The sequence below is a fragment of the Cyprinodon tularosa genome, unplaced genomic scaffold (genome assembly GCF_016077235.1).
Source record: "Cyprinodon tularosa strain WSP-4 unplaced genomic scaffold, ASM1607723v1 ctg10, whole genome shotgun sequence".
In the NCBI taxonomy this organism is placed as follows: Eukaryota; Metazoa; Chordata; class Actinopteri; order Cyprinodontiformes; family Cyprinodontidae; genus Cyprinodon; species Cyprinodon tularosa.
Window position 1 is genome coordinate 3,503,584 of NW_024037782.1, and position 15,787 is coordinate 3,519,370.

At 35.1% G+C, this 15,787-nt stretch overlaps 1 protein-coding gene across 3 annotated transcripts in view; it reads left to right on the forward strand.

Annotated features, from left to right (window-relative positions):
• LOC119796177 (cadherin-22) overlaps positions 1 to 15,787 on the forward strand; it is a 226,656-nt gene that overhangs the window by 143,025 nt on the left and 67,844 nt on the right. For all 3 annotated transcript variants that reach the window (XM_038304725.1, XM_038304645.1, XM_038304799.1), the window contains 2 exons: positions 8,757 to 8,876; positions 14,122 to 14,289. In XM_038304725.1, the coding sequence (XP_038160653.1) occupies positions 8,757 to 8,876; positions 14,122 to 14,289 (288 nt within the window). The remainder of the gene's footprint in view (positions 1 to 8,756; positions 8,877 to 14,121; positions 14,290 to 15,787) is intronic.

Here is a 15,787-nt window from a genome sequence, read left to right on the forward strand (position 1 = left end):
CTGGCCGTTTACACGTAGGTCGCATTTGAAAAGATCAGATTCGTATAGGATTCAGGAGCACATAGCCAAGTTGCCGGAGTCGCGTTAGAAAAAACTGGATCTGTGTTGTATACATGGTGCACCTCTGTGCACCATGTATACATTGCATGTGCATGTTATAATATTTTTGTCTGTTTTATTCTTCCTTTGTATTTTTTTACCTTAGTTATTTCTTCGCCGCTGTTTATTTCTCTCTGCCCTTTTTACATTTCTCTATGCATTTCTGTCTCATTATGCAAATGAGGAGGGGTCTGTCCTAGAGAGTCAACTTCTGCTCATTGGTTGGCTTGGCGGTCCATCTTCTTAACTCACAGAGCTCAGAGTACTAAGTTAAATGATCTCTTTTCTGTTGCTGTTGTTCAATTAAAGTATGTTTTAAGATCATTTGAGGCGAGAACCTTATACTTTTAAGCATCACCATATGGCCCATTCACAGATTTAATGCGTAATTTAAAAGAAAATGTGACGAACTTGAGAGGACCGTGGCAACCAGCAAAGCTCCGAAGCTGACGGCAGCCAGGTCTAACCACAGCCCATCTGCAGCGGCCCTCTCTCGGCATAGCCGTGTGTGAAGCGTGTTGGTCAGCATTTTACTACATCGGTCGAATCTACAGGAGGAGAGTCTGATGTCGAGTCTGAAGTCATTAGAACTTGAGTAGGGACTTTGCCAAACTTTGCCAAATACAACAAAAAATCGCCATCATAGCCTGGCTATAGACCTGGCTGCCGTCAGCTTCAGAGCTCCGCTGGTTGCCACGGTCCTCTCAAGTTCGTCACATTTTCTTTTAAATTACGCATTAAATCTGTGAATGGGCCATATGGTGATGCTTAAAAGTATAAGGTTCTCGCCTCAAATGATCTTAAAACCTACTTTTATTGAACAACAGCAACAGAAAAGAGATCATTTAACTTAGTACTCTGAGCTCTGTGAGTTAAGAAGATGGGCCGCCAAGCCAACGAATGAGCAGAAGTTGACTCTCTAGGACACACCCCCTCCTCATTTGCATAATGAGGTAGAAATGCATAGAGAAATGTAAAAAGGGCAGAGAGAAATAAACAGCGGCGAAGAAATAACTAAGGTTAAAAAAATACAAAGGAAGAATAAAACAGACAAAAATATTATAACATGCACATAAATAAATACTTAAAAATATAAGTAATTAAAAAATAAAGTTGAAGATTATAAAGGACAGAAAAATAAATAAGGTAAATATTACAAAGGCAAATAAATAAAGAAGCTAATTAAGAGTTATATACATTTATGTCTCACTTTTTTGTTGGCAATTAATTGTATGCTTATACATTTATTGAGCATTTATTTATTTCTGTATTTATTTTTAAATATGGCAGAGTTGGTCCTTCATACTAATGTGCCATGGGAAAACATTATCTTAAGATTAAATATTCCTAAAATAATCTTAAGAATCTTAAAATGAATGAAAAAAAAAATATATGAATATACTACATTGAGCAAAAAAATAAGTAAATACCAAGAATGCTGCAAATAGATAACTGAAAAAAACAAGGAAGAGTTAAACTAAAAAGTAATTCAAAAATGATATAGATTATTACAGAATAACATAAATCAAAGCATAACTAAAAAACCCAAAGTGAGAACTAGAAAGAGTCAATAAGTCCGGTAATGCAGATGATAACAGATTTGTAAATAAAAGAATAAGTAAGTCTTTACTATTTTTTTCGGTTGATCTTTTGAACTTTATTCTTCTCTGTTATTCAGTTAGTATTAAACATGCCCTCAACCCGCTACATGTAATATATTAATTTCAAAGGGTAAATTTATCAAAAATTGCTGCTCCTGGCCTTCGTTGGTCACCAATTACTAAGGTCACCTTAATACACCTCTGTAGTTTTAGTAGCTTTTCAGAACAGCAACAGCTTTAATGCCTACTTTTTGTGCACAAAAATGGAATTTGAGGATTAGTGAGAGTCTAAACTGTCTGTGACTAGGCTGTGTGGGGACAGCAGAAATGTTAGTTGCTCCGTTCTTGACTCTAAACCAGTACAATTCCTGTTTGGAAGGAAGGTCAGCTTCAATGCCACCTGTTTGGTGGATAAGACAAACAGAGAAAAGATGGAGATTAAGAATACAGATTAAGTATTTGCAGTGGAGAAGAAGATCAACAACTCAGGATAGTTGTAATAGTTGAGTTGTCTCAGCATGTACAGTGCTAAGCTTTCTTCTTTCCGTCTACTGTATGTGTGAAGATGACTTTTGGGCACTAGACAGGGTGGTTTCCAGGTGAAGTAGAGTAATAATGGTGTTCAGAATGGTGAGGAGAGCTAGTTTGCTATAAGTTCTCTGGAAGTCCACTGTCATCTTAGGGAACTTTGTGACCACAGGAGAGATGACTGCAGCAATACAGGCAACTTTCAATCAATATTCTCTGCCAGCTACCTTTATGTATATGACTAGCAATTTACACTGATAGACACTCAACCACAGTGCTTGACATAATCGATTTCAGGGATTCTAAGGTCATGCTAATACATCTTTATATGCCTATGCAGCTTTGAGAAGGCAGCAGCGTAATATAAGGAGAATCAGTATAAAAATAAGCATGTATTTTGGGGGAAAAACAAAAAGCATGATGTAAAAATATAGTACAATTTAAGATGTTAATGTTTTATTGAAATGCATTATAGCACAGATGCAATGACACTTTACTTTCCCCAGCTGTTACTGGATATTTCAATGATGATGGGTAATTAGTATCTAAATATATACAATGCAGAGTATGTAGAGAAGCGATTAATGGAAATGTATATGTATGTTTTTATGTTTTTAATTTTTTATCTCTTGGTATAACTTTCTTCCCCTTTAATCCAGTTCAGATACACCCATGGATTGATAAGCCACACTAGCTCATAACATCGCCTTGCAAGACCAATCATGATATGATCTATTCAAAGACATAAGTTCAGAAGGAAAGAAAGATTAGATATACAATATCATTCAGCAGAGATGAAAAATATAACTAAATCCTTGTTGAGATCTGGAAGAGTATCAGTGTAAGCAGGCCAGTGGCTATTAGGACATCACACATTTTTCTTCCCCTTAAACTTTATTCGCTCACCCATCTTCTTCTGCCTTACTCCTTCTGCCATCGCTCTCCTGGGGCATTTATGTGGATGACAGAGAAATGAATCAGATTTGAAGTAGTAAAGGAATAACTTTTCATGTGAAAACATCTTAGCTTTTATGGCTTTACTAAATGATCCATAATGCGGGCAGGGAGCACTCAGTCCAACAGATTAAGGTGGGTCGAGGCAGGAGTGAAGCTCAGTGTTGCAGGAGTTAGACCCCTCCATTGAAGCCCGTACCAGCATCACACTAGCTGAGATAGGCACAAATCTCTTTTACGAGGCTGCCTCTTAAATAGCTGTCAGTCTAGTGTCTCACACGTGGCTCGCTCCTCCTGCTCCCTTTGCAGTAATTGAACCATCTCTCCCAGAGTGCTGAAATGGTGTGGGAAGCCATTCCGACAGCCTGTATTGATACCATTAAACCAAATTCATGCATAAATCTGACTATATAGCCATTGTCACTAATCCCCCAATGAATCCTCTCCTCCCCAGAAGCAACCCTCCTCTTTGTGTATTTTCTACACTCATGATTGACTATTCACTTAAATATTACTTGCACTATTTATAAAGTGTAATATTAGTATATATCTAAAATTATATCTAAAATTAATAATAATTTCTATCCCTCACTCACACACCAAATTGCTGGTTACTAGTTAACATTCTATAAAAGAAATCCCATAACATAGTCAAAAGTATTATACATTCAAATTATTAAAAAATTCTGACTTAAGTTTGTTGAAATTTATGATAATTCCACCAACTCTTGGGGACTGTAAGCACTTTAAACAAACACAAGATACAATAATAGAAATATTAACAAAGAATGACAATAAAGATTGAGATTAGTGATAGACTTTCCCTCAAGTTACTCTAAAATTCTGTAAGGGTGTTTTATGAATTACAAAGCAGTTCTCTCGTTGGTGTGGCACAAAGGAGGTATTGCAACACTAGCTACGTTTACATGCGCAAAATTTCCCCGATCCGATCCAAACCTTGGTTGATCGGAAATTCAAAATCTCCGTTTACATGGACACTAAATGAAATGATCCGATCATGACGTGTGTATACATGTACCAAGCGTTGGATCAGATTAAATCTTTTAAGCATGCGCAGAACTTCCTGCCAAACTTGGCAGTTCTGTCTGCATCTGGTTTTTGGGAGGCCTGACAAACGATGCGCTCGGAGCGAGCGGAAAGAAAAAAGGAGAGAGGAGGAAAAAAGCGCTTGGCAGCGAAATGTCCGAGAGAAAATGTAGAGAATGAGCGATTGAACCGGCGTGGGAGAGCGAGTGGGCTGTGGAGAGAGAAAAGAGGAAGAGGAGGAGGATAAATTCCTGCTTCCTGCAGCTTTAAATGAACTTGAGTGTATAAGTCGGCGTTCCTAGACTCCTCCCGCCATGTTGTTCACAGCGAGAGCGAGAGAGACCGGTGGTTTCCTGTTGTTGACAAGGCGGAAAACGTCACGCTGACGTCGCACACATGCGCAGTGAAGATTATTTTACTCTTTAGATCCGAATGGGTGTTTACATGGACGCCAATCGGAATGGCGATCGGCAAAAACCACCTCTCTCATTCGGAATTAAATTTAGATCCGATCGGACCGAATCGGATTAGAATCTTCAGTCTGACATGTTTACATGAAACATTTTTGATCTGATCAGGCCTTCAATCCGATTAGTTGTGTCCATGTAAACGTAGCTACTGACTACTATTTATTTCTAAGAAAAATCATACTGTGAATTATTTCTTAACAGTTTCAGTCCAGTTAATATTCATTTTTTTCTCCTGTTTCAAATTGTCATACTTTATTGTCTATAAATAGACAGAGTTTTACTAATTTGTCCTTAAAAGAAGGTCCCACACTCAGGCGCCCTTGTTTTGCAGAGGTTAGTTCTGTCAGCTAAAAAGCTTTATTTTATGAATCTTTGCTCTGCTCTTACTGCACTCTCTGTGAGTGGCTTTCATCTGCTGTCCAAAGGTCCCCTTTTTTATTGGTTGCATATATAAGAATTTCTGTTTGAACCTTGTAGCATGCTCGTGATGCATCCAGAATTACTGTGGATATCTGCAGGTTGCACCCTAAAGCTTTACTTCACATAGCCCCCATAATTCACTGCAGCCCATTTGTTGTTTAAAAGATTAAATTAATTCTTCTCAGTAGTCAAAAAAGTAAGAACTGCAATGTATTTTGTGAAATTGTCAGATTTTTTTTTTCATTATTTAGGATCACTTGGTTAAATTTTGGTTAAACAAACATGGTGTGGTGAGATAGGTGTGGAATTAGGCATATAAATATATTATATTCTCTTTTACAACAGCTTTTTCAAAATAAGTAAATACCAATAAAAAAAACTGGGAAACATGTAAAAAATCTAATCTCTAAAGTATTCTTTTTTTGGAGTTTTTATACTAATGAAATACTTTTATTTTTCAAAAGGCACCTAATATGTAAATAGCCTTATAAAGGATGAGTATTGTTTTATGAGTGTGTGCAAGTGGCTAAATTAAGAAGCATTAGAAAACCCTATAAGGGACCTGAGCAAGGTTAAAAGTTTTTTTTTTTTTGTTACATATGATAACATACCAAACTAAAAACCGGAAAAGAAAGTGGACAATATCCTTTATTTTCAATGTATACATTTTTTTTTTTCTTGGTCTGTTAGTCAATTGAGTTCAAACTACTGGGAATAATGACAAACTGGCTTAATGACAAACGGCTACCGCTTGTCATTAAGCCAGTCACTGACATGAATAATCCCTGTTCCTGGTCCTGGCTCCTTCCTAACTGCCCCCACTGATCAGATATCTAGTGCTTAGATGTCCATACTGATTTGAGGTGTTTTCTAAGTACACTTTGCTTCAAAACTCATATTTGTTGTGAGCCATCAGGGTTTTTGAGCTTGAATATCCCCAGTGGACAAACACCTGTGATGCTGATTGTGCGTCAGATTTGCAAGTACAAGAAAAACAGCAGGGACAAAGGCTACACCTGGGGATCGTTGTATGTATGCAGTTAATTGCGTTAATATGCATTAAAATGTTTCAAAATAATGGATCGACCATGTATGTATGTGTGTTTTACAAATGTAAAAATAGTGACCAGGTTATTTAGTAAAGTCCAACCCCATTGTTTTATTGTTTTTTTTTTTCTTTTTCAAGTAATACCGTGTACTATATTATCCTCTTCAGGTTAAGGCTTTTATTCTTGTTCACTAATGAAATACAATTACAATACAAACAATATTTACTCATTGTCATATTCATCCATATAACATTTCCAATGATGTATAGTCGTTTAACATATTTTATTCTGTCATATCAAAACTAAAACACATATAGCGGTACTGTGTGTAAACAAATGGTGAAAGAAATATTTGTCTTGGTTTTATTTTATTTTGTCATTATACTATAGCCTAAATGAGTATTACTCTAAGAGCAATTTAGGATTCATTGGCTGGAGAAAAACAAACCTTTCCAAAGTGAATCCACAACAAATGTCTTTACTGGCTGTATATTAAATGATCATTATACTTAAATACTTAATTTTTACTTTTGTAAATGAGTTTACACAAGTTCATCAGTACTTTCATCTGCATCAGTGATGCCAGCAGAATCTTTAAGTAATGACTTTTCCCACAGAAAATTTTCTTGCAAGCCAAAAAGTAAATTAATATCCAAGAGGCAATCTCATTTCCTCCTCCAGTTAATATAAACACATTAACGATTCATTTGCATTTCTATAGGTCTTTCAAACGATCTGATGTTGCTTCCAGCAGTGTGCAGGAACACCTAGATGTGTAACTGGGTGTTACCTGGGGCGACTTAAGATAAGCAAGGAATCCCATGAATAAAATGGCATGGCTACACTCACAGCAGCATGGCTAATCAGCAAAATAAAAAAAAGACGGAAATATATGATTTTTTTTTCTCAGAGTTTGAAAAAAATGTGCCTTTCATGGTCGCATTTTTTTTTAGAGAATAATATCTCACTAATCTCACAGCTCTAATGCCTCTTATTTCCATCCTTATATTTCAAAGCGATTTCGGCTCTTTCTCTTGTGTGTAATGGGTAATGAAAAAAGTTATTCATTTTGCAAAATTAATTAAAACCTCTTTCTGGCCCACCTATGTGCAGTATTATGTATTTATTCTGCACTGTAATACGAAATGTAACTGAAATCTTAAGATGCATTTACAGTAAAAAATTATGCAGGACAACATGTTAGCTGGTCAGCTTTAATCCCACTACTGTAAGGTAAAAAAAGAGCAGTCCGAGAGGCATCTTCGTATGGAAGTCCGAGGCATACCACTTAATGGCTTGCTTGACCTTAATGGTAATCCGCTCCCCTTAACACCCCCACGCCCCACCCTTATGAACTCCTTTCAATGACAGGAAACAAACACGGCCCTGACACTTCCTGCTAATTAGCATCATTAGCATATGGTCATTATGTAGCTGGACAGTAGCATGACAGGGCTGTGAGACGGGCTACAGTGGTGACCTTTATTGGATAACACCTGCTGCCAGTAATTACCCATAGCATTTGCCAGATGATTGGAGACAGAGACGGACTCTGTGTCCTTTAAGACCTGTGACATCTACAAACATCATCCATTTTACCTCTTTTTACCTTACTCTTTATTTTAACAAATATATTTATAGAGGCAAACAAATGTGCACAGATGGGAAGCAAACATGCAGTCATTTCTCACCCTTCTAATTACGAGCCTAAAGTTTTCAAAGCTGTAGGCCGAGATTTATCTAAAATGTGTGACTAAATGGGACGATATGCCTGCATATCTGGTTAGAGGCTTGTTCTTGCACACTGGAGACAAAAATAGAGAGTGTAAAGGAATGACTTATATATAACTCCACAACACTATGTCATGAATAAAATGTTCTGTATTTTGTCTTTTGTCCAAATGCTATTAATCAGATGTTGTTTGATCCAAATTTGTGAGGCTTGTAAGAGTCTTTGAAGATGTAATGTCGAGTGTAGAACTCCATGTTTCCTGTCCTCGGTTAGACAGTCTGCACCAATGAAAGAAAAAAAATCTTAGTAATGTTGGGACTTTCTGAGGTCACAAAAACAGATCATTTGAAATTTTAATTTACTAATAAGGAAAATTATGTGCATAAAGGTTGAAGTATTTTATTCCTGCCACAGCCCACACAACTACGTATTAATCTGGAAAATATTAAATATGTATTTCTTTTATTCATTTATTTAAGGATCCCCATCAGTCTCTACAAGAGTAGAGACTATGTATAAATGCAAATGCTGGTAAGTGCACAAACCTGACGATATATTACTTTTCAGTTTTGCTAAAAGATTACCCTTTTAGCTCACAATATTTGCTTAACTCTGGTGGTTCCCCCTTTCTGACTTTTGCTGAATTAAGCTTTAGTCATTTCTGTCCACGCTGAAGAGTTATGCTTCACTTGTGAGTTCAGAAGTTCCCAGTCTTTCATTTTTCTGTCAAATTTAAAACAACTTTGACTCCGGCCAACACTGACTTGGGATTCCAGGACTAGTCCCCTGTGAAAGTCTGGCTCTGGACTTTTCCTTGCTGTATTTATTCTTATTTTATGTTTTATCTCTTCTACAGGAACATCTGTCATGAAGGTTACTGCATCAGATGCTGATGACCCTACATATGGTAGTAGTGCCAGAGTTGTGTACAGTGTACTTGATGGAGAAAAGTTTTTCACCGTTGATAGACATACAGGTAAGAGAAATCTAAAGAAACTAAAAGTTATATAATTTGCTGCCTGGTCTTTTAGGACATCTCTTTACCAATCAAAATGGAGAATATAATTACATAAACCATAATTTCAATTGGTCTTGCATTATTTTACAGTGTTGGTATAACTTACTTTCCAAATGAATAGTCAGTTTATATGTCACACCCACAAAAAAAGAAAAAACACAGTAGAACACACTGATGACAAAAAAAAAACCCCAAAACAAAACAAATGGTTATTTCACAGTTGCCAAAAATCATATTGATGTTTCCTTACATGTAATGAAATTTGTTTGAGGATTTCAATGTTTAGCCCCCTTTAAAAGTGTATGCCCCATTAAGTGTGATATAAACTCTTCTGTGCTCTGCTTTAGATATTTGGTTGGTTGAACTTAATAACGAGCTAAAAGTTATAAAAAGAAAATGTACCTTTAACAGTTTCAGGATCTCCAGGTTTGAAAGTTGGGAGTCGGTGTTTCTTTTCTCTCCATCCAAGACTCTTAGGTACATATTTTCCCAAAAACTGTTATCTTCTTCAGATTTAAAATCCAAATTCAAACAAATAAATTCTTGTTATCATTTCAATTTCATAGGCATAGTTGTGATAGGCATTTATCGATGCGTTCAAATATATATGATTACCGTAGCTGCAAAAAGTAAAAATCAAAGAAAAGAGTATGATAAAGAGGGTCAGAAATAAACACTGACAGGACTGCAACTGATATAGTAAAAAACAAACAAACTATACATTACAGTACATTTCTTTATTTCACTTTTTTGACTTTTTCATTACCTCTTCATTTTAAACATATGATATGCATTGAGATTTTGTCTTAAAGTTGTGCCTTTAAAAACTATTTTTTGCCCAACCGCCTAAGTAAATGACAAGTTGTATTATCCTAAAGCTCCCAATAAAATTATCTGCTACAAATAGAACACTACAGATTAAAGAAAAATATTTTAGAAATCAGGATATCAACTAAAGAATAACATAAAAAAAGAACAGCAGAAAAAGTAAAATTGCATAATGTAAAACACATAAATGTGGTGTTTTATATTGCTGACCATATTTCTGCATTCATATTGAGCTGATAATACATTTCCTCACACCTATATATGAAGAACCAACCATTTCCCTGGAGGCACAGAGCTTATAGAACATTATAACATGGCCTACACAGACTTGCAGTTGAACCTTTGCAATGGTGTTCCGTTGGTATACCATCCCAAGGGGAAAACATTGGAGTCTTAATGATTCCTTTTTTGGGGGTTCACTGCTTTGATTTGGTCCACCTGGGTGCCTGGATGATAAATTACTCTACCTTGGTGGGATAAGCGGGGAGATTGGATGGTTTGTTCCAGTTCCTTGTTCTATCATTGGTAGTATCAAACTATCATATCTCCAAACTCCGAAGAACATTGTGTACATAGATTAGATATGACTAGAATGTTCCTGGCTGTTAAGTGACAGGGTAACGGTAAAAGGAAGGTAAATATGAAGAGTAGACTTGCAGAATTCACAATAAAAATAGATGATCAATTAAAAAATAATAGCAGGCTGTCTGTTGCTGGCTGTCCCTATTATGTTGGAAAGACAAGGATTACTTTATGAAACTTTTGTTTTTCAAATAAGAGGCTCTGTTATTTTTGTATTTTTATTTTAAATAAGAATAAACCAGCTGTTTCGGTTTTTTGTGTACATCACATTTGTGCATTGTAACATCAAAGCAAAATGGAACTACCTATGAAAATGTACGTGCAGCAGTACACTATGTATGAATCCTCACTTTCTATGCAGACAAAGGCCAAAATAATGTCACTTTGACTGCCATAAAAGGGAAGCTGACATCTCAGTCTTAAAACTGCCTCTTTTCAATTTTTATATTGGCTATAAACGTCCAAATTGCAGAACAGCTGTAAGAACATGGGATTAGACCCTCAATTTCTCTAATGAGATTAGAAAGCTGAATATATAAAAGAAGTGATTATTTCTTCTTTCATTGTGCTAAGAAGGGCTGTAAATATATATATATATATATATATATATATATATATATATATATATATATATATATATATATATATATATATATATATATATATATATATATATATATATATATATATATATATATATATATATATATATTCTCTACACCTGTCAACCTTGGAGGTATAAGTTAAAGTAATGAGATGCAGTGGGTCTGCCACGGGTTAAACACAGACACACAGATGTCATCAACTATACATACATAACCACAGTATAGGTCAATTTAAAAACTCAAGTTAGCTCTTATGTTGTTGGACTGTGGGAGGAGAAATATCCTGAGAAAACCCACGCATGCACAAGGAGAACATGCAAATTCCTTATTGAAATGAACCAGCAGAGATCCAACCTTTTTCAGGAGTCAGTTCTCACTACCACATCACTGTTACTACCACATCCATACAGGCTGATTTTAAATGCTTTCCTGCTATTACAAAGCTCTAAATTTCTAGCTCTATATTTCCTACATGCTTTTTCTATTAACTTTTCAGGCATGATTGTGCTCTTACCACCACAGGCAGGTTTTAATGCTGTTCAGGATGGCTTTGGCATGCTTTTATTCTGGCCCTATATATTATTAATTTTATTGCAACTAAACCATAAAATACAGTAGGGGCAGCAGGCCAAACGTGACATGGTCTCACATTGAGCCTGTCTGCAGAGGAGCTTAAATGCTTTAGCATTTATGTAGGCACAGTTTAGGGCCAAAAAATGTATTTTAGTTGTAAAGAGTTATAACACTATTAAAATAATGAGCCTCAGAAACTTAGGTTTTTGCATATTTATACTGCTGGTTTGTTTTGCCTCATGTTTCTCACATATGCTCTCAACTGTGTAGTGTGATTAAAAAGGAGCATGCAAGAACCACTGGCTTTTACAGCTGGCAGCTCAAGTGTATTCTGATTCTAAAAATAACATTTAATAAATAAGATTTACATGAGGAGGGTCCACATGCACATTTCTACTCAGCAAAATGTAGTTAAGTTAAAAATCTCACATTTTCACACCTCACCCTAATTCTTATGGCTTAAGTGATCTAATTCCTACAAATACCACAAACAGCAGCTCAAATTTACAGAAAAACTGAATTACTTGCACAGCAGTTTGTTCATACTTTTATAGACTGATTTATGAATAATTTTTTACAATCCACACAAGGGTGAAACAGCTTTCATATTAATAATGAAATGCCCAAAAATGAAAAGAAGTAGCTCACAAACATGTTTAAAAATAAATAAATTCAAGCTGTGTCACATATCCCGGCGCCGTATACTAAATTTCAATGAGAAATTGGGGGAAAATGGAAAATAACCACTTGAGACACCATGTCTGCTCCATTAGTCTTACTTGTTAAGAGGAATTGTGCAGGTGCTGTACTATAAAAAGAAAAAAAAAAGTTGCACACCGACTTAAAACAAAATGTAAGTCAACCACCAATAAATCATAATAGCTGGATCTTAATATACTTTTTTAAAGTGCATTGCACTTTTCTTTAAAAGATGCTTTTCCATAACCATTAAGGGTTCCGGCTTAGTGGTGCTTTTTTAAACTTTTTTAATCTCGGACCAAGATTGTCAAGTTGAGAATACTTGCAGTTGAGTTTTTTAAATTTAGATCAAATGCTATTTTTTACCGAAGAAAAAAAATATATATTTACCATTTAAACAAGCATTATTTTAATGAAAAAAGTAGTTAATTAATTGGCTTTCCCTTAGGGATTTTCTTATTTAATTTTTTTAAGGAATTGATGTCCTAGATCTTTGTTAGGGGATAGAGATCTATAGCGGTAGATCAGTCTCAATTTTCACAAATACAAATATGTGAATCAGACATGCACAGAACAGGATCCACACATGCACAGAACGATTCACGCAAGCACACAAGATCCACACATGCACAGTACAAAATTCACCAAAGTATTTCCGGTCCATAAATAAGTTTATATTAATTCCGTAAAAATTCAAAAAAATATCCACTGGACTTGGTTTCCAAGATTTGAAGACGTTTCGCCACCTCTCCAGGAAGCTTTCTCAATTCAAATGTCTGGATCCGCAGTGAGTTTGAGTCTTGGTCTCTGGTAATAATTTATATATATATATATATATATATATATATATATATATATATATATATATATATATATATATATATATATATATATATATATATATATATATATATATATATATATATATATATATATATATATATATATATATATATATATATTCTGCTTAAGGATGATAGAAGCCTCTTGAGATGTTTGAAATATGAGTTTAAGTCCCAGACTCTTTCAAGCATGAAAAATTATACACATTTGTATAGTGACAAGGATGAGGATTTAGTGAACACTCTATTTAATAATCCCTTCATCCATTAATTTTTGTCCATTTAATTTTTTAAACAGGATGTGGAGAATTGTTAATGGAATTCCTGGGTTAATACTTTGCTGAGCAGGTCAAATGAGCAGAGATTGTCTTATTGGTTCTGGAAAGCAACCCAGCCTCACAGCCAGCAGAGGTTTGTTGCTTCAGAAACAATGCAAGATTAAAGGCACATTCTGGAAAAAATGGGACTCCTCTTGATGTTCATATTCTAGGTTGAACCTTTTAAATTTTCATTTAAAAATATTATCACCACTGTTTTAACAACCAGTAATTTTCAGCACATAATACTTTTTTTTTAACATATGCTTAACCTTATTGCACCTTCCGGGAGGAGGTCTAGATACATCACAAAAATCTCTGTTTACCCTTTACCTCTGTCTACCTTTGAAGTGTCAATGTTTATTCAGGTTGAGTTATCAAAAGCATATACTCTGCCAAGTTTTCATTACTTCTAACTTGGATTAACACAGAGAGGGAAGACGAGTTTTGTATGATGAATGGTGCTTTATATCTTTAAGCAGAGGTTTACAAACAGTATAAAATTAAATCACTTTTATTTTGTGAGACACAGACACTTTCTCTTCTACAAAGGCACAAATGTTGGTTTCTCAGTCTTTTAATTTCCAAAGATTTCCCCCTTTTTTCCTTAAATTAGAAAGTGATCAGAAGCTGTTATTTAGATTAACAGAGTAAATGTAATATGATATTGCTTAACCTAACAAGTGCTGTAACCTCTCATGGCCTCGCCGACTAACTTCTTCTCTCCCTTTTGTTTTCAAACTCTCTCGATCATTAGGAATAATCATGACAGCAGTTGCGGATTTAGACCGGGAGACACAGGATCGTTATGAGTTGGTTGTCAAGGCAACAGACATGGCTGGCCAAATGGGTGGTCTCTCAGGCTCCACCACGGTGACCATAGTTATCACAGACGTTAATGACAACCCACCACGCTTTCCACAGAGTGAGTGTTTCTCGCACATTCTCTTACTTTAGACTTAAAAAGTGATGGTCACGTAGGTGGAGAAAAGAAAGCAGTTGGAAATGGCTGAGTGAAGAGAGAAACAAGAGCAGAATAAAAAGACAAATAACATTCAAACCTGCAGGTAATAGACACCGATAGGTAGCTTCATAAGTGGCCTTCAAACAACCAAAGAAAATCTCTTAAATTAATATTACAGACTATTCTATCCCACAACAAAGCAGTCTATGAAATATGGGGAACTGACCCGAGTCACTGTCAGTTTGAAATAATTTTTAGGCAAAGCACGTAGAAGACCCTGAGAAATACTCATTGAACAGTTTCCTTTTTTGTGAGACTATAAAATCCAAAATTTGTCCTCATGATTTGGGAGTGTGTGTTCAGAATTTAGAGCAGTGTTAGTTTTTTCTCCACATAGCTTTCATCATGTTGGCCTTGTGGTCTCATCTGACCAGAAGCCATTTTCAAAAGTTATTGTTTTTATCTCCTACAGTACAAGCCTTTTGGCAAACTCTCCAAAACATTATTATTTCCAGTCAGATGACAAATGATGGAGTAATCAAAGGTTTGCTTTTCTATGAATAATTTAGGGATTAGCTGTATTTAGAGGATGCAAATTATATTTCTACTTTTAACAGATTCCTTATGCACTGAATTTTGTCTGACTTATCATATCAAAGGGAGTGACTACTTTATTTCTGAACAAAATTTAAAAAAAATCTATGTACCCCATGCTTAAAAACTACACGTTTTTTGTGATTAATTTGGACATAAAATGCCTATAAAACTGATGTCTGATTAGATGTCACAGTCTCATATATTGCATTTTTGTAGAAGCATTACAGTTATCTAATATACATATGTCATCTTCAATGCCAAGTCTTTGAGGACAAAGAAATTTTTATTTAATTTATGGTACCTATTTTAGCTCTTTCTGTGTGTTTTGATGATAAAGTAACACTGTAACCTTATAAACAGTAGTACATTTGATTAAGCCAGTGTGCAAGCAGTGTTTTTGACAGTGAGTGATATGTTTCCACACACCTTTTCATATTTGTGTACGAATCTCTTTTTCATCTCAGTAAATCATATTTACTCAGCCAGAGTGATAAGCCCTGCAGAATTATAGTACCTCCACTGCAGGATGTTGGGACACAGAATCTGGCATAGTGTTCTATAAATCAGTCACGTAAGAGGATGACATATGGTGTATATAAGGACATAATCACACATTTCTGTTCCTGTAACAATAGCGTTTCATCTTCATGCTGTTTATCTAGTTGATAATGATTTATGGTAGATCCTACACATTTTTCTATCCCGCTTCTGTCATTTCAAGAAGGCCATTGGGTTTAGTCTTGCAAATGTATAAAGCTTTTCGCTCCAAAATGATATCTAACAGCAGATATAGGGAAAATGCTTAAATTTAGTATAGGATTAAGTTGGATGTTATTTAAAATGAATGCTTGATACATTCTTT